This window comes from Botrytis porri (assembly GCF_014898465.1).
Source record: "Botrytis porri strain MUCL 3234 chromosome Unknown BPOR_010, whole genome shotgun sequence".
NCBI classification, from domain to species: domain Eukaryota; kingdom Fungi; phylum Ascomycota; class Leotiomycetes; order Helotiales; family Sclerotiniaceae; genus Botrytis; species Botrytis porri.
Genome location: NW_024066084.1, coordinates 1953691 through 1971906, shown reverse-complemented (window position 1 = coordinate 1971906; position 18216 = coordinate 1953691). Strand labels below are relative to the sequence as shown.

General features: G+C 40.7%; 6 protein-coding genes across 6 annotated transcripts; 5 read left to right on the top strand and 1 right to left on the bottom strand.

The window, feature by feature from the left end:
* Positions 1 to 1828: 1828 nt before the first annotated feature.
* EAF01_007982 (uncharacterized protein) lies at positions 1829 to 3721 on the top strand (the record flags this gene model as incomplete). Its single annotated transcript, XM_038916238.1, has 3 exons — positions 1829 to 1926; positions 1975 to 3596; positions 3663 to 3721. The coding sequence occupies 3 exons, from the start codon at positions 1829 to 1831 to the stop codon at positions 3719 to 3721; spliced, it is 1779 nt and encodes a 592-aa protein (XP_038768709.1).
* A 1065-nt stretch (positions 3722 to 4786) lies between these two features.
* On the top strand, positions 4787 to 7043 carry EAF01_007981 (uncharacterized protein). Its single transcript, XM_038916237.1, has 4 exons — positions 4787 to 5022; positions 5071 to 5592; positions 5643 to 6250; positions 6470 to 7043. The coding sequence occupies exons 1-4, from the start codon at positions 4942 to 4944 to the stop codon at positions 6729 to 6731; spliced, it is 1473 nt and encodes a 490-aa protein (XP_038768708.1). The 5' UTR covers positions 4787 to 4941; the 3' UTR covers positions 6732 to 7043.
* A 1263-nt stretch (positions 7044 to 8306) lies between these two features.
* Positions 8307 to 9212, bottom strand: EAF01_007980 (uncharacterized protein; the record flags this gene model as incomplete). The annotated part of the gene is given in 4 exon segments (XM_038916236.1): positions 8307 to 8516; positions 8566 to 8920; positions 8962 to 9143; positions 9162 to 9212. The coding sequence occupies 4 exon segments, from the start codon at positions 9210 to 9212 to the stop codon at positions 8307 to 8309; spliced, it is 798 nt and encodes a 265-aa protein (XP_038768707.1).
* A 3285-nt stretch (positions 9213 to 12497) lies between these two features.
* Positions 12498 to 13379, top strand: EAF01_007979 (uncharacterized protein; the record flags this gene model as incomplete). Its single annotated transcript, XM_038916235.1, has 1 exon — positions 12498 to 13379. The coding sequence occupies one exon, from the start codon at positions 12498 to 12500 to the stop codon at positions 13377 to 13379; it is 882 nt and encodes a 293-aa protein (XP_038768706.1).
* Positions 13380 to 14026: 647 nt separating this feature from the next.
* On the top strand, positions 14027 to 15012 carry EAF01_007978 (uncharacterized protein; the record flags this gene model as incomplete). Its single annotated transcript, XM_038916234.1, has 4 exons — positions 14027 to 14164; positions 14274 to 14486; positions 14545 to 14631; positions 14704 to 15012. The coding sequence occupies 4 exons, from the start codon at positions 14027 to 14029 to the stop codon at positions 14983 to 14985; spliced, it is 720 nt and encodes a 239-aa protein (XP_038768705.1). The 3' UTR covers positions 14986 to 15012.
* Positions 15013 to 15409: 397 nt separating this feature from the next.
* On the top strand, positions 15410 to 17134 carry EAF01_007977 (uncharacterized protein). The gene is made up of 5 exons (XM_038916233.1): positions 15410 to 15700; positions 15826 to 16417; positions 16482 to 16525; positions 16580 to 16666; positions 16722 to 17134. Exons 2-5 carry the CDS (start codon positions 16168 to 16170, stop codon positions 17037 to 17039), a joined length of 699 nt encoding a protein of 232 aa, XP_038768704.1. The 5' UTR covers positions 15410 to 15700; positions 15826 to 16167; the 3' UTR covers positions 17040 to 17134.
* The last annotated feature ends 1082 nt before the right edge of the window (positions 17135 to 18216 follow it).

The following is an 18216-nucleotide window of genomic DNA, read 5'->3' as shown; positions in this document are numbered from 1 at the left end:
GTCAATGCTCATTATTTAAATTAGAAGGCTAGGAATCTCACAATTCGAAGTTGCGTGGTGGTGTCAGTAATGCCAGCATTGTCAAGCATTGTTCCCAAGTAGTAACTTGCGATTACGTTTCCTATCAAAATCAGTACCATATATAACGACGCAATCAATTACTTACCTGAAATGGTTGAGATTACCGCAGCTGAGATCGCCAGGGAGACTCTTTTTCTTGCTACCGGTGTCTTGACCATCTGCTTTAGACTCAAGGTCTCGCCAACATTCCTCTCATATTCTATCGTGTCAATAATCTCCTTGTATTGCGCAGTTGCAATGTGATTTGAGGTATCTCCATTTGCATAAGTCTAGGCTATAACGATCAACGCCTCTTCTGTACGCCCATGATAGGCTAGCCATTGAGGTTATTCTAGCACAAATGGCAAAATGGCAATGCAAAGAATACTAAAAATTCCTTGGACTAATGAAGGGACTCTCCATGCCCAGGTCGAGTCGTAAGTAGCCGTCCGATACGTCACACCAGCTGCAATCAGTCCTCCTGCTGTTTGTTAGATGGTTGGTTCAACAGTTGACAATCAAAGCTCGTACCAACATAGTAACAATCATTCAGCACTCCCAGTCCCCAAGCTCTTCAATTATAGGGAAGTGTCTCAGCGACATACGTCGGCCCCGTAAGAGTCGACGCCGAAGTCCCATACCCGACTAGAATCCTAGCTATTACAAACATGGCAGTATTCTGCCCGGCTGTCTGAAGAATGACTGACAAGAATGTTGCAACGGCCGCCCAGAACAATGCATATCTGCGTCCGATGATATGGGTTACTTGTCCATAAGTCAAACTAGCAACAGCGCCACCAACACAGAGCGCAGCTGTGTTCAGAGAAATAGTTGCGGTGTTCAGCCTGAAATAATTTGTGCAGCTGGGAAGTATGTTGAGTCCGTTCCTATATTTTTGTGAATATCAAAGCATGAGCAACGAAGAAACGTGAATTTATCGGGGAGACTAACACCATAGATCCATCGTAGCCAAAGGTAGTTGACGTGATACACAAACATAGGACTAAGAGAACTGATACTACTCATGACGAGCCCGAAACTCTTAGGCGGGTTATTCGCGCAAGCATTGTCTCGGCCATTGCAGATTCAGAATCTATAACATGAGACGAACATTATTTCAACCGGTGAACTTCAGTGAACCGCGAGAATACGTATTTCGATGCTGCTGCAAAAATGTTGCCTACGCCTTTTGAATAAAGCATAAGAATAGTCCATCTTTATGTTTCTTATCTCAGCAAGGAACTAGGTGATGGGAAAATCTTGAGCCTGGGGAGTCAAGTCGCCTTATCTCACTGCATGTGGAGAGATAGCTCCAATGCATATGCAAGAAATATCGAAGCCATCAAAGCTTGTCAAGGCTTGTTCGACTTGACCGGCTGCTTCAATCCTAGATAACAACCTTCCTTTCCCGTATCTAGGCATGAATTATGGCGGTAACATTTTTGGGGTCTCTCACTCATACCCACCCATGATTTCTTGTATTGACTGATGTTGGCTCACCAGCTGTGGCCATGACTCGAGCGACCCGAGAATATACTGTGGAGTTCTTTTCTTATCGCAGACCCCAGCTTTTAAGTGAAGAGATGATGGCAACAAAAGCACGTGATATAGATCTACATCTCGTCTCGATTGGGCAGGTGTGACGAAGAGGGGTAAAAGTTCCTACTCTGGTGTTGTAAAGATTACATATGAGCATAATCGCTTCTCAAAATCCTTCAACTTCACGCTTATTTCGTCTGATTTCTCTATTACAGACGTAAACTTCGCGATGCATCTCCCCTTCTTATTGATTTTTATATCTCAAACTGTCGCTTTCAATGCCCCATCCGATGTCCCAACTTGGTGCGGAAAGCTATACATGAGCACGTGAGTAGTGATAGTATTTCGGGTCGCCTATTTTCTGACATTTAATAGAAACCACTCGTTAGATCCAGAAGGGCAATTCAAATTCCCAGAACCTCAGTATGATCCGCTACTCTATGTAACGATACAACCTCGATACTCAATTTTCCTTGAGAGTGACGATGAAGGAACTCTCATTATTGATGCCAGTATATCTCATGTCTTTGGTGGATCATATACAAATGCCACCTTTAATACACCTGGAAGTAATATTAGCTCCCCGTTCACAACGCTCGATATTGAAATTTACAACGAAGAGTCAGGTGACTTGCTTGTCACCAATAAGGTCCCTGTGAATTCAACTGGAAACCTAATTGAATTTTCTTTTTCTTCATTTGCCGCACGATTACAGCCTTATGAAGTCTCGATCTACGCTACTTCCCCTGACGGTCAACAAACTTACACTGCAAGCACTAGTGTCTATGTATTACCATCACGTGCATATGGTAGTGCTGTGAAAATCGATAATCTATATGGAGGACTCTATGTTCAAAATGACAAAAATGATTGGGATGGCTGGTATACGATCTTTCCAAATGGATATTACGCCGACGGTTCTTACGTAACACCCGACAACGTCTCGCTGGCCAATCTTGAGGCATATGCAGCTCTCGGGTTTAACACCATAAATATCGTTCCAGACGGTGGCCTTCCAGATCAATCTTATCCCACTGCACAACTCATGGAGTATTGGGATAAAATGGACGAGCTAAACCTTTTTAATCTCTACGATATGCGATTTGCATTTCAAAACTCAACGCGCATTGCGGACCAAGTAGCTCTCTGGCAAAACAGAACTACTCTCCTCTCCTGGTATACTGCTGATGAACCAGATGGATGGGCATATCCTCTGAACTCTACACAACTTGCTTATTCGCAACTTAAATCGCTAGACCCATACCATCCCGTCAGTCTCGTTCTCAATTGCCAGAACTTCTACTACCCCGAGTATTCAGCTGGTGCGGATATAATATTTCAAGACGCCTATCCGGTCGCGATAAACGCCACTTGGTCCGTTCCGTGGGGAACTCCTTGCAATGAAACCTATGGCGACTGTGGATGCGACAATTGTGTTGGAGAGTTAGAAGATGTAGCGACTCGACTTGATGATATTCAAAATTACCAAGCAAGCATAGGACCAGGTAGTCAAGGAGGCTTAAATAAACCCACATGGTCAGTAGTCCAAGCATTTGGCGAATCGCAGTATTGGCAAAGTATACCGAGTGCAGCAGAAGTAGAAGTAATGATGGCGTTGAGTGTGAATCATGATGCGAAGGGAATCACATATTGGCTTTATCCAAGTACAGATTCTGCCAACGCTGGGAGTGCAAATTTGGGCAAGGTGTTGCAGAATTCACCTGCGATTGATTTCTTGTTTGGGACAAACGCAATCAAAGGACTGGGAAGTGGGTTGTTAGACGTAAGTGCGTGGATTGTAGGAGAGCAGATGATGGTCGGTATCGTTAATGGAGAGTACGTTGGATCCGTAGATGAAATCACGATAAGTTTGCCGGGAAGCGTGGTATCCTTAAATCAGACTTTGTATGGTGATTCGGGTTGGACCGTTAGGGATGGGAAATTGTCGAAACCAGCTCTGGTCGGGTTGGAAGTAGACATTCTGGTGGTAAATCTTAGTTAGTGCCCCAAAATCCAATGCGTTCATCCACAATCCAAAACCTTCACATCTAACTTTATTGTAGAATCCATCAATACTTTCTTCGAAAATGATAGTGAGGGTATCCTTAGAGATGAGCTATAAATTAGACCAGATTGACTTCATCGGTATATCGGTAGCGTTACCGAATTGTATGTTTTGACGGCTTGTACCTTTATCCTCCACCAAAGTAGACTGGTTTAGGGTGGCGTACGACTATTAACAAGTATCACTGCCGATTTTCGATACAAGTAGTTTGAAATCAAGCAAGAAAAGTAAGAAGAGCGATGGGATTTTTTCATCGAAATCTGGGGCACTGCTCTATATCGTAGTCGAAGATGTATGCTAACGGGTGGATCAAAAGCGGTCTTTATCGGCATGTGAACGGCCCGTTTCGATCGGCACTTGAGGAAAATACTTTAATTTAATTCTCCGTTACATCGTGTCGGCGAATTCTGGGGTGGATGTGACTGTTACTCTCCCTTTGGGCATTGAGACGCGGATCGACGGAGTTTCGGAGTCCACGCCATGCCCACTCCTCCCCCCCCACTCATCCCCCACTCCTTCCCACTCCTCCCCCCACTCAGATTAATGATATTTATCCTGTTCTTACAATAATGTCTATATTGTATGATTTGTGATTTGAAACATTGATGACCAAGCAGGGAACCCCTCTTTGATTGGATCTCTCGTATATTTTCTAGTCCTATTATTAGCTCTTGCAATCCTGCTCGATATCACAATTACCAGAGACTGAAGAAATATCATGGTATGATTGAGATATCGAATAAAATAAACAGGGGAGGTGGGAATGAGGGTGTAAGCGAACGGAATCAGAAAAAAAGGGGTCCAAAAGTCTAATTCCACCTTGAATCGTTAACCAATGGAGATGAATCTACTGTAGTTCTTACCTAGTTTCGTAAATCTCGGGCTTCAACTTGATCCGGTTTTCCCACCAGGACTGTAGCAAACGGTTTCTGTGGATCCATAGGGCTATGGTATTGGGTTGGATCTCGACATGCCACAACTCATTGGAATGGATCTTGAAGGTGCTACCTTTTGTCAGCGAGTTTTGTTGGGACAAAGATTCACAAGATGCATGAGGTCAAGGGCCGGTGACAGGTTGAGGTGCGCAATGTCTCAATCTACAACCTATTGTGGATGCTGAATTGTCCTAAAGTTAGTTATAGTATTTTTTAAGGTAATAGAAGAGTAGTGGACCAAGCTTCTTGTACACTGCCTGTATATAAATAGGAGGTCTTCAACGTCAGTCTGAATATCAAAGAGCAGTTCGAAAATTCTCTTTTGCTCTGGCTTATTCCAATATGGTCTCCTTCACCTGGTCTCAAATTTTGGAGACGGTAAAAATCGCCTTTCCCATCACCTGCCTTGCATATTTTATCACAGTATGAGCCATCCTCAATATATCAGTGTTGGCAAACTAACCGTTCCAGCTTTTTTATCAAGCATACCTCACACCTCGTCGCAAGATTCCCGGCCCGTGGTATGCACGATTCACCAATCTTGTCCTTAAATACCATACAGTCAATGGTAATCGCATCCATTATGTTCATTCTCTCCATCAAAAATATGGTCACATAGTCATCGTCGCTCCAGACGAAATATCATGTTCTTCACTCACTTCTTTCAAAACTATCCACCGTATCTCCAAGCCTTTCCTCAAAGCTACCTGGTATCGCCACTTTACGTCTCAACTGCCAAATGTTTTCAGCATGATCAATCCCAAAGACCATGCTGCCCGTCGCAAATTGTTTGCGCATGCTTTCAGTAAGAGCTCTTTGAGAGCAAATTGGGAGAGTGAGGTTAGGAAAAAGACAAGTTTGGCGGTGAATAAAATCAAAAGAGATGCTTTGGCAGGAGAAGTGGATATTATGAGATTCTTCATGTATATGGCTACAGATGTCGTGGGGCATCTCTGTTTCGGAGAGAGTTTTAATATGTTGGAAAAGGAAGAGGTAAGTTCTTCGCCTTCTGCAGTATGCTTGATTACTCATTTCAACTCCAGAAAAATCAATATATGGAAGATCTCCAACGGGTGATGATGGTGAGCGGCATTAAAGCTGAGTTTCCGGAGCTTTTTAGCATTGGACAGAAGACAGGTCTTCCTTTTTTCAAGACTCCCAAACATCGCATAGATGACTATGCATCGTTGGCTGTCGTAAACGCAAAGTCACAGAGTCCTGCTACTCCTAATATATTCCGCAAAATACTCTCCGAAGCAAAGTCGAATAGTTTTGAAGGATTACTTTCGGATATGGATATCCAGGAGGAGGCTACAGGATTCATTATAGCCGGCACTGACACAACTACCATGACACTTACATTTCTGATATACAATATCTTGAAAAATAAAGAAGTGCAAAGACAATTGGAAGATGAGGTTAGCACTTTAGCTGATGATTTCGAATGTAAAGATGTGGAAGGATTACCGTTTTTGAATGCGGTTATTGATGAAGGATTGAGGTTATGGGGAGCAGCCTCCGGTTCTCTCCCCAGAAGTATCCCTCAAGAAGGCGCTGAAATAGATGGATACCTTCTCCCTGGATCCATGACAGTCTCTACGCAAACTTACACAATCCACCGCGATCCGGAAATCTTTCCAGAGCCTGAAAGGTATTTATCCCTGCGTTCACCCAATTCCCCTTCACATCTCACCACCTCCCTCCCACAATGCCCACTACTATTCTGAACGGTAGTCAGTCTCTATGGCCAGATTGAAAACCCCCCGAAAGACTTGAATTGTTGGACTACAGGCCGGACTAGTGAAAACAACCTACACTACACTCTTCCCACAAAAAAAAAACTTCGCTAACTCATTACCGTGTATTATAGGTTTGACCCCCAACGCTGGCTCGGTCCCAAATCAGATGATTTCAAAGCGGCATATAATCCCTTCGGTGCTGGAACACGAACATGTATTGGTATGCATTTGGCAAAGATGGAAATTTACTTGATCCTCGTCTTAATTTTCAAAGAGTGCAAAGGACTTAGAATCGCCTCGACTCAAGATGATGCGGGAATGGAGATTGAGAATTTCTTTGTGATTGGGCCTAAGGGACACAAATGTCTTGTTACGATGAGAGAAGGATATTAGAAAGTGGATCAGAAAGTATTGGGGAGGAAAGTGTTCTTGCTTTTGGTTATTATTTGAATATTTCATTCCATAGATTGTTCTCGTTAAACCTTTCCATATGCAATCTGGAATTCTGTCAAGCCGCATTGTACGATGAGAAATTTGCAAGCAAATGAAACTGGGGTAATTTATAATTCTCCGAGATGACCGATCCAGCTAGTATTAGGGAAGCCCTCCAAGCCTTCAAAATTAGCTCCGATGTACTTGTAAGAAAATTAGCTTGGACGTAGCCGCTACCTGACATGGCATACGAAATCTGCACATGGAGTACTTTTTACAGCCCTGTTCTAACTGCATCTACCTCAATCGCCTCTTCCATACCTTTCTCCCTCTTTATAAGTATTCTAGATTTTTTTTACAGCAGGCGGAATCCTCCAGGATGCAAATCATATTTCCTGACAACTCGACCCATTGCATAATGAATTTTCATTATTTCTCGAACATAAGTGGCATTTTCCAAATAACACGCATAGTCACAGATGAATTCATCACCAAGGAGCCACCAATCCAATAACACTACGTTGCAGTCTTCTTGTATGGCGTCATACCGCTGCCCAAAGTGTCTTGGTGAGGAGAAACGACCCTTGGAGCAGTGTTGGGCACCCGCATCCCACCCGGAGTTTTTAACCCCTTCCGAGTATTTATCCTACCCTGGATGCATATAGTAGGGTGGATGCCCGGAAACTCCACGGATACCGTAAAAACTCAACAAACTCGGAATCTACTTAATCGTATGAAGTGTAGTTTTAAAGTCTCGTCTTGTAAACTCAAATAAGAGAGATAATTTCGAATATCTTTAATGAATTATTATTAAATCAATAACCAATATTTCGCTTTAGAATTTAGAATGCTATTATTACTTAATAATAGAAATAAGAATTTTTTAATTCTATTTATATAGAACAAATATTAAGTTATTTCTATGCTTTGAGCATGTGAATTAATCAATAAAAATAATAAAATATCTGATTTCAATTTGTTCTACTAAAGTAATTGATAATATGATATGCCCAATGCGGTCAAGTAGATTCCGAGTTTGTTGAGTTTTTATGGTATCTGGAGTATCCGGGGTCAAGATCACATGATCTTCTAAATCTTTTTCGAACACTAGGACGACAAAAGAAAATAAAGGAAAATCCCCAAACGCCTTATTTTCAGTTTTGATTTGATTTTTGATTGTTCAAAGTTTTTTTTCTTATTTTTTTGGAAAACTTAATTGTCCCGTGTGCCTAGAAATGAAGAAAGGGAATCATAATCATAAATCTCAACCCCAAGCGATCTCAAATCCCTGGATTCTCATCAACCTTTGTATCTGCTACTCTCCTCGGCTGTGATCATGAAGTATGAAGCATTAGAGATGGTAGTGGCTCCAATCATTTGATTGAGACCGTTTGTGTAAAGAATGATTCTTGTTCTGCGCCAATTTGCGCCTTTGAAAAGGTCCATGCAAGACGTTTCGCTGCTGGCGTTGGCTTGGCACTCTTCTTCTCGAGTAACTCGGACCATGCTAGCGAGAATAGGCTCGACTGAGATGGACTAGCTGTAAAGTTTTGAAAGAGCTTTGGTGGCAGGTGATAAATTGCCTTTTTGGACAAGGGAACGGGGCGATTCAGAAATGACGAAAGCGAACAAAACGACGACTAGAGGCCAAACCCAATTTGAGGCGAAGAAAACTTTATATGAGAACTGACCCACGATTGTTACACAATAGAAAGCAACAGATGCCGCGATAAGGTATCGTAGGTCCTTCAAATGATTAGCAAATAGTCTAATGATTGAATTTGAGGGACCTTACCATGCTAAAAGCATACGCTGACAATGCTACTCCGCGAATCCTGAGAGGAGTGATTTCTGAGACATAGATTGGACCAGTAGTCAAAGCCATACCAAGTCCAATAGCATTTACCATTTTCCCTCCGAGAAAGGCTCCGGGGGTTGTGGCTATGTATATAACAGCGGTCCCGGCAATCGAGATGAGTGCAGACACACAGAACGAAACGCGACGACCGGAACGATCTGACATAGGTCCCTCTCCCCAAGCACCAAAACCTGTACATACTTGTGCCATGGCATCCCACAATGATTGCCAATAAGCAGGTATTATATGTGTGCCAGGAGATACATGTTGACCGAATTGGGCTCTGAAAAAACTGTCAATTATTGAGCTAATGAAAACTAGGAAAAAACTGACTGGAATGGCACCATGTTCAAACAAAGTGAGAGTGCAATGTTATCGAATCCGAGCGTCAGTGCCCCCATATTAGCATAGATACAACATAACACGATGGAGGGATTGTCTTTGATTGTCTGCCAAATGCTGAGGTCCGAAGCATCGAGTTGGGTTGTGGCAATAGTTTCCACACGTTCGAGATGCTATGCTGACAATTTGACATCGTCATCTGTGGCCTTGCCGTCCACAGCGGGTGAATTTGTTGTTGCCATCGTGCTGCTCAGTTTGAAAGTAGTGCGAGTCGTCAACAAATGACGAGATTTCGATTGAAAACAGAAGGGGGAAGATTAGCTCTATTTTAAGTCAAAGCAAAGCGCTTGTTGAGAGTGGAGTGGGGTAAAGTGTGGAGAGAGTGTGGAGTGCAGCAGGATGAAGCCGTTGGTATGGAGAAGATTTTTGGTGGCTGACCTGAAGAAGTCATTGCGTTGGATGTGTGGGGATTAGGGTACGACTCCCCTGAGCCGCCTTGTCACTTTCCTCAACAGGGTGATATCCATGACGCGGCCAACGTTAGCGAAAAGCGTGACGGTATTTGCTAGTGCCTTCTTGGAAAGATATGGGTTGGAGTCATGTCTTCTTGAAGGAAGCGGACGACACTTGTCCCTAACTCTCTCATAAACACTCCTTCAACGAGGTGACAGGCTACGTGTTCTATAAGTGATATTAGGCTTCGCAATGTTGCTATTGTCAGTGGCAAAATCACTGACGAAGATCTCCCTCAGATCCTTATTTTCGTGACGGCATATCTTATGGGGATTAAGGATACCCAGCGGCAGCCAGACTAACTCTCGGGGTAAGTACTAGGGAGATGTGGGGATGTGGTTGTTTCGTCCATACAAGCACGAGCACTATAAGCGTCCATGGTCCATCTAAGCAAGCTAAGTCGGGTACTCTACTTTCGGGCCACCCCCCTTTTGAGCCACTTTTTACACCAAAAATGGAATTTTTAACTTTCTTATTTATAAATAGAATTTATTGAAAATTTATATATATATAATTTAGATCATTTTTAGTTTACCTTAAAAATTTCAGATTTTTAGGAATTTTCTGTATTAAGATCTAAAACTTTAAAATATTGATTCTTAAATTTATATAAAAATTCATATATAAATTTAAAACTTTTATAAAATCTTTAATAACTTTTTAATAAAAATTATTAAAAATAAACTATAAAATTTTATTATAAATTTATAAAATATTTATTTTAAAGGATTCAAAAAAAAAATTCCTATAAATAAATACTTAAAAAAATACCCTCAAAATTATAAGGATTATTTATATTATTCTAAACTCATTATATACTATATTTCTATATCTATTATTATTTTTTTAATTTTTTTTTATTTTTATATATAAATTTAAATTCAAAACTTTCAAAAAGATATATAATTTTCTTTTAATAATTATTATTAAAAAGTTATTAAAGATTTTATAAAAGTTTCAAATTTGTATATAATTCTTATACAAATTTAAAAATCGATATTTTAAAACTCTAAACCTTAATACAGAAAATTCCTAAAATTTTCAAATTTTCAAAATAAGCTTAAAATAACTTAAATTATATATATTCAAATTTTTATTATATTAGATTATATATTAATAAAGATATTAATAGATTAAAAAAGCGATTTTTGATATAAAAAGGTGGCCCAAAATAAAGGTGGCCTGAAAGTAGGGTGGTCGATTTATTAGCTTTTTTAAGTCGTCCACTCTTCCGCTCTTCCACTCCTTCCACCTTCTCTCCACATGGGGTAGTGGACGGTATGGGGTATACTACGCCTGTAAACGAATCTTCAACCGGACTAAAGCTTCATGAAGAAAAGCAATCTAAATCCTGGACTACCTCAAAGAATACTTGGTAACCATGAGCTGCCATTCTTCCTTTCAATTGAGCTATACTTTCTACCACTCAAGATTTCACCATGATCTCCTCTCCGTTTCTCACTGACGAAGCACAACGAATTTGGGTGTCAGGGTTTGATGATACGATTGATCCTGGCCAATTTGTTCTATTTCGAAAGTCATTCACTCTGGAGAAGCTTCCCACTAAAGAAACTGTCCTTCATGTTTCTGCAGATACTCAGTATCGTTCGTTATTGAACGGCAAACGAATCAGTTTTGGGCCTTGCAAAAGTTATCCAACAAGATGGTATTACGAGACCGTGGATATCACTCCATTCTTGCAGCCTGGTAGAATGTGTTCAGCGCAAAAGTCTTAAGGTTTTCCGTAACAACTGCGGCCGGCACATCGATGGCCAGGACTTCTTTACCAGGACTCATTCTCTGGTGTCAGATAGGGGTGAGTAGATTCTGAGGTGGCGATCTACAAAATCAATCAGCTAAATTGTATGAGCAGGAGCAAAAGCTTCATACCGATGCAACTTGGAAAGCATCTAAAGTCCAAGGAATACCACTCCTACCATCTTCAAAATGGGATTTCCGAATGGGTCCTTCTTTTCTGAATCTCAATGAAGAGGCCCACGCGGACAATAGTTTCTTGGGATGGTATGAAGTCGAGTTTGATGATGCATTTTAGAAGAATGCCGAAATAAAGACCATGAATAAAAAGATGTCACCGATGCTGGATGCCAGAAAACTCATGCCTCGGCCAATACCCCATCTTCCTAAAATATCTCGACGATTCGACAATGCAGTAACATGATCTGGAAATTCGAGCTTAAACGAATAGAAAATACTACTACATAAAGATAAATCTATCATCTTAGAGGCTGGTATAAATATAGTTGTCGAAATTGAATCGAATGGTTTGACTACTGGATTCCTTGAATATAGCTTCGAGATTGATGGCTATTCAACTCTTGCACCCAAGATCGAGATTCTCTGTGCTGAATCGTACAAAAATCACATGGATGGTGGCCAGCCAAGGTCGAAAGACGATCGTACGAATTTCAAGACTAGAAAATTATATAGACCAATTGATACATACATCTGTCATGCGAACCAGAAAAAATAATATTACGAACCTTTCTGGTGGCGCACATTCCGATATATTCGGATATCTGTAGCTTGTCCTCCACATACCTCACTTATGTATGACTTCATCACATATCGTTCCACTCAATATTCTCTACCTATCACTACTACTTTAAGTAGTACCCCTCTTGTGGAAAAGCTCCACTCGACATCAGTTAATACTCTCCTCAATTGTATGCATGAAACCCATGAGGACTGTCCGTACTATGAACACAATCAATTCACCATGGACACTCGCTCTCAACTTCTATTCTCGTACACGATTTCTCACTCGGACCTCCTGGCCCGGATATCAGTTCACGAGTTCTTTGCATCTCGCAGAGATGACGGATTATTGGAAACGCACTTTCCACATCCTAGCCGCTCCATGAACATACCTCAGATCTCTTTGTACTGGATATTTATGATTGAAGATCATTCGTTACACTTCCAAGATATCACGTTCATCAAAAAGTATTTGGGTACTGTTAATGGAATCTTGGATCATTCCAGTGATCGTGTGAATGAGCTCGGCCTTGTGGGATAATTTATTGCAGAGGGTACGTGGGCCTTTGTTTATTCCAGGACGAGGATTTTCTAGTGTGGGCGTTCCCAAAGCATATTTTGACAAAGGAGCTGCAACTATCAACAGCTTAGTTTATGCAATAGCTTTGAGATCTGCCGCAGTTTTATGTGAAGCCGTTGGCAGGAAGGACACTGCAAATGAATACTTTGATAGAGCTAGTGCTATCATTCGGTCCGTCAATGAACATTGCTATGATAACAAGAAGAGTCTGTATCTCGATGGACCCGGCGCTATTGGAGAGAGTTCACAACATGTCCAAATTTTTGCAGTACTTGCTGATGCTATAAGCGGAGAGTCAGCCAAAGATCTAATGAGAGAGACTATTTACGAAAGAGAAGCATTGACAAAGGCATCATTCGCAACTTCCTTCTATATGTTCCGAGCTGTTGCTAAAGCAGGAATTTATGAAGAAGTTTGGGAGGAGTTGCTAGGCCCATGGAAGAAGATGTTTGACCAGAATCTGACCACTTGGGCAGAAAATGAAAGTATGGTCAGAAGTGATTGCCATGGATGGAGTGCAACTCCAATGTACGAGATTGTCAGGGAAATCGTTGGCATTCAATATCCAACCACAGAAGATAGCGACGGATGTCTAACAACGGTTATTAAACCTAGATGTCCTAGATGTGATTTGGTAGAGCAAATGAGAGGGACATTTGTGGTTGCAGGAGGTGGAAGTGAAGATGTTTCCTGGGACGATTCCGGAACAATCAGAATTCTTGGTTCGAGTGATACGCGGGTTCAGCTGGTATTAAAAAGAGTCACTCATGGTATCAAACTTCTAGAAGGCGTGGAGCAATCTTTCAAGCTACAAAAATAGAGTATAGAGAGCATAATAGAGAGTTTCTAACCATGACCGGCCATCGTTTCCATAAAATCAGTAATGATGATTCGCTTTTAGGAGATTTTCCTACCCCATAGTACTGGCTGGTATGAAACACAATGACATATACTATATGTATCATTTAGTCGAGACCAGCAGAACAATTTGCGGAATATGTATCAATATTGTTTATCGTCCACACTCTTTCGAACTTTTGGCGTAGAGTTCAACGTCATATTCAGATGCGGTTTGTAAGTGGCGATAAAATCAGCGAAAGTGATACATTACAACAGGTTATTCCCTCAGTGATGGTGAATTGTTGGAATATATTCCATTCAGCCGTACAAAAGACAATCATCTCACTGAGTTCCTTTCTTTGAATGTTATTACGATAGTGTATTGAAACATTCTCTGCCGTATTGAGACCTCGTCTTAGCTATAAAATTCTGGTGTCCCTCATAATTAAGACCTTCATATTGATTCTTCAACCCTTGACTTCCTCTTCAAAGTATTTGAGACAAAAATTTCCGCAGCATAAACGAACAAAACCTCGAGCGGAAAGAAGAAATAAAACTTGTTTCATAGTCCATCTACAATCGAAACTAAGAACCTCGTCACACAACACAAAGAACTAATCACCAATCATGAATCAAGCAGCACGTGCCTTGAATGAGACATCACAAAGCCTTAACTTCAACAAGAAACTTCCTCCTTTGGAACCCTATGAAGGTCTAGATACAACTCCACAACTTGAGTACAAAGATCAAATTGCCTGGATTGCTGTTCGTATACTTCCTCACTCATTCCCATGCCAGGACTATCTCTCCCGTCAACCTTGGAATATTTTTCTACCCTTCAATGCGAACTTACAAGCTGATCTCAATATTACAGAGCCACGCAAATAATCACGCTCCCTCTGCTATCGTTCTCGCCCAAGCAAAGTCAAGCACATGGCAACAAATGCTCGCGAGTCTCGAGGCAATCAATAGAGTTCGTCATCCAAATGTTAGAGAGGCTTACATTAAGTGGAGAAGTCAAGATATGCTTGTCAAACGTCTCTGGGAGAATGCAAAATTCCCTGGTGTAGATCCAGATCCGGTCTATGTGAGTGCTTTTCGGGTGAGAGCTTAGAGATAAATAGGGTGAAGCTAACATATGATAGACACAAATCCGAAGAAAATACTGCACAGCTGTCAAGAAGTTAATCAATGAAAAGGCGGAACAAGGAGAGGATGATACTGCTGCTCTTGTAAGTCTGGTCCATACATATATACATTCATAAATACTTCTCTTACTAGATGAAATTACTGACATATCCAAGATCTATCTTAACGAAACTTACAACAAGAAACTCATGTTAGCACGCAGATTTGAGGTTAGTAATGAGAGCTTCTCTGACCGCATTCGTACTATCAAGGTTAAGAAAGCTAAGGAGACGCAGGAAGCTAAAGAAGCCGAGAAGAGAATCAAAGAGATCGAGGCGGAAGAAGAGAGAGAAGAGATGATGGAGCAGGGTGGAGATGATGAATTTGTGGTTTTGGAGATGGAGCATGCGGACGATGAGGATTTCGAATGGGAGGGTGATGATTGGGATATGTCGTGAGCAGATTTCAGAAAGGGTTGAGAGATAAGTAGTTGCCGGAGGCTGTGGGAGAGAACATTACTATCTAGGTCATCTGGCAGATTGTGGTGGGGTGCGCGTCAGGTTTATGATACATTTTTAGTTCGTGCTTTGGGTGAGTAGTCTGATATGAACCCCAAGTAGAATATTACACTCTACTTTATGTATTTATGTATCTTCATGGATATGGATGTTAGATGAAACCGCTCTACCCTTGAAGGGACATGAAACTTTACGTTAAATATAACCTTATTGAGAGTAATAATCAGGTGATATCATAATCGCGTTGTTTCCTGCTGTACCAATATCTCATGACTTGTTGGTTTTATGATTACACATTTAAAACAACCAAGTTTTCTATATTATGAAACCCTGATCTTTCTATGTTACTGTGTCCTTATCACTCCAGTTATTCATTGAACTTCATATTGCATCTGATACTATCCGTGTTTTATTGAACATAAACATAAATGAGTATCTGGCACTTGTCCAGTCTGCCAGTCCGGTCTGTCGGACCTCCTGCCAGGATTTCATCTGGTTTGTTCTTTCGGTCAAGATACATTTAAAATGCAAAGATTCAAAGAACGAGGCCTTCAATTTCCAGGCAAAATGATATATTGCGTTGGTTCCTTCCGTGAGTTCCTTCCCCCATTCTGTCTCGTCAAATTTATACCAGGCCAGAATGGGGCACCTTACTGTGAGTACCACAACAATCAAGGGAAAATCCCATAGACCTTCCAACGATATGCAAGATTTAAATGCCTATGGCCGTACAATACATCAGACCAATAGAATATCAGGACTGATGCTAATAACCAATAGCCTCCTACTCTCGAGATACCATGTGAAACGTTGGATCGAATCGTGCAGCATTAATAAATTTTGAACCATTCAGAAACCGAGTTTCTGGGGCGACACTAGTCTACCTCTGGGCCGTATCTGCGTAGAATAATAGTTATGTCAAGTTCCAGAAGTACTTCTTTTTAACATTAACATCTTCTGTGGTATCTTCCTCGCAATATTTACAACAAGTTCTTCAATACATTTAGCTTCTCTATTGCACATTCAAACCTAACTGAGGAACCTTAGCATTTATTCATCTGTCAGCTTTTGATCATCTAAAGATCGCTCACTACAAGAACATCGAGAAATAAGATTATCAAAATGGATCTCCCCGAATTTGAACCAAAATTCATCAAGCTTCAAAACAAGCATCCCCGTGAAAGCGACGATTATCATTCCTCGATGTTTTGGGAGATGGCTATTCCCAGACTTGCTCGTCACAAGATGTTGGGCCAGGACCAAAAGAGTGTCACAGACAGATATAATGTAAAGTGTGAAGAATACTATGGAGATACGGTCAACAATAATTACTTTATGTATTGCTGGGATAAGACCACCTCGAACTATTCTTGTAAGTGGAAGTGTAAACTTTAACGACTTTAGCTACAGTTACCAACGAAGTGTGATTTTTTTAGTTCCTGGGGAGAATTTTGTCGGATCAGATCCTGATCCAGTTTATGTAGGTTCATCGCGCTACTTCTTTGGAATTTGGAAGCTAATTTTATCGTTCTAGTCCGAAGTCTTCGCGCAGTACTTCAATGAGCAGGCGCAGGTTAGAGACGAGATGAACAAATGTGGCGTTCATGTAGCTGAACAAGTTGTATGTATCTTCCAGCCTTGAAACTCAGTGCGAGATAATAATTTCAATTCTACAGGACGTCTTGATGAGCCTTAGCAAGGTTTATAACAATCAACTTCAACTTGCACGCAGACCTCTGAAGAATCTGCCCAGCAGGGCTGCAGCCAGTATTAACCGCGCAGGTAGTCAGAGTGGCGTTCCAAAGCCGAACTCCCAAGACCGTTTTCCTGAGTGGATTCCCGCGGAGGATTATGATGCCGAGTCTCCTAAGGTGAAGAGACGCATGGAAAAGGCTGTTACCAAAGTTTTGAGTGAGCAGGTAGACAGAGATTGGGTTATGGTCAAGGACAATCGGGATGATGATTGGGTTGTGGTGGAGAGAGAAGCAAGATGATCACTGAGTCTTGGTTCGAACTGAAGTTCCAGTTTGTCTTTTTGGGTTGTGTTTATTACAAGACCATTCGTTGTAGATGTAATATAATAAGTCATTCTTGTCAAATTTATAAACTTCTTCAGTAGAAATATACACATGGCATATTAATGAGCAAAATATTTCAATAAAAAAACTTATTACTAGTAAAGTAAATATGTACTTTTCGTTTCTATGAAGGTCGATGAGTTGAAGCCAAAAATTATCAGCTTGCAAGCTAGACGGAAATGATCGATTGGAATACCATTCAAGTTGTCAAAGAAAGGGAAGAAGAAAAAATTCACATCTCTGAATGGTAACATTTACACAAGAATTTAGGGTGTTGAATACCTATTGTGACTATTAATTTTCCACATCTATGTCAGATCAAAGAACTTGCACTCCCTCAAAAATTCAATTGGATCCTGCTAAGTAGAGTAAGCCATTGGATCACTCACTGTAGTATTCGTCTTAGTGTATAAGCTTCGAGGTTCTCAAGATAGTTCGCTATGCTTTATATCAAAGATTGCCTAATTCACATGGCAACTATATAGTAATCCATTTCATTGACAGACCAAAAAACTGCCTAATAACTGCCTAATAACTGTTAGTTATTTGAATTATTGCTAGCGGATACTTCTTTTATTGAATACAACATGGGTACCAGATGAGCTAAGCCACACTAGGTACCTAGTTTCAATTTCAACTTCGCCTGTTCTCGGTTGCAAGAGAAGCTGCTGTAGTTTGTAGGGCTTGAGGTATTCAGGTTTCCTCATCTCTTCAGAGACTCAGACCACAACCTGCTACAAATGTTTCTGTGGAGATCCGCGCTAAACTTAATATAAATCTTAGGAAATAAAAGCTTTGATTATTCCCAAAGACTATGTATTAGGAAAGGTGTGAAAACTTTAATTTAATAAGCTAATGAAATCGCTTCTGGGATATATATATATAAATTTTGATATATCCATGTTACATTATTCCTATTTAGATTAGTTATTGATATATATAACTATTATATTTATATAAACGTATTATGTAAGGACATTTATAACAGTTTGCTGTAAGAGTTGCTTCGCTTGTTGGAAAGCGACGATTAGACTAAGAATGACTCGAGGTATTTGTTTCATCATAAAGTTTTCTTCTCAGACTTTAACAAACT

Excerpts from the sequence above, each read along its gene's own strand:
- EAF01_007981 (XM_038916237.1), top strand. The coding sequence starts at position 4,942 with ATGGTCTCCTTCACCTGGTCTCAAATTTTGGAGACGGTAAAAATCGCC. Across the intron at positions 5,023-5,070 it reads GCCTTGCATATTTTATCACA|CTTTTTTATCAAGCATACCT; the intron begins GTATGAGCCATC and ends TAACCGTTCCAG. Across the intron at positions 6,251-6,469 it reads ATCTTTCCAGAGCCTGAAAG|GTTTGACCCCCAACGCTGGC; the intron begins GTATTTATCCCT and ends CGTGTATTATAG.
- EAF01_007977 (XM_038916233.1), top strand. The coding sequence starts at position 16,168 with ATGGATCTCCCCGAATTTGAACCAAAATTCATCAAGCTTCAAAACAAG. Across the intron at positions 16,526-16,579 it reads CAGATCCTGATCCAGTTTAT|TCCGAAGTCTTCGCGCAGTA; the intron begins GTAGGTTCATCG and ends TTATCGTTCTAG. Across the intron at positions 16,667-16,721 it reads TTCATGTAGCTGAACAAGTT|GACGTCTTGATGAGCCTTAG; the intron begins GTATGTATCTTC and ends TCAATTCTACAG.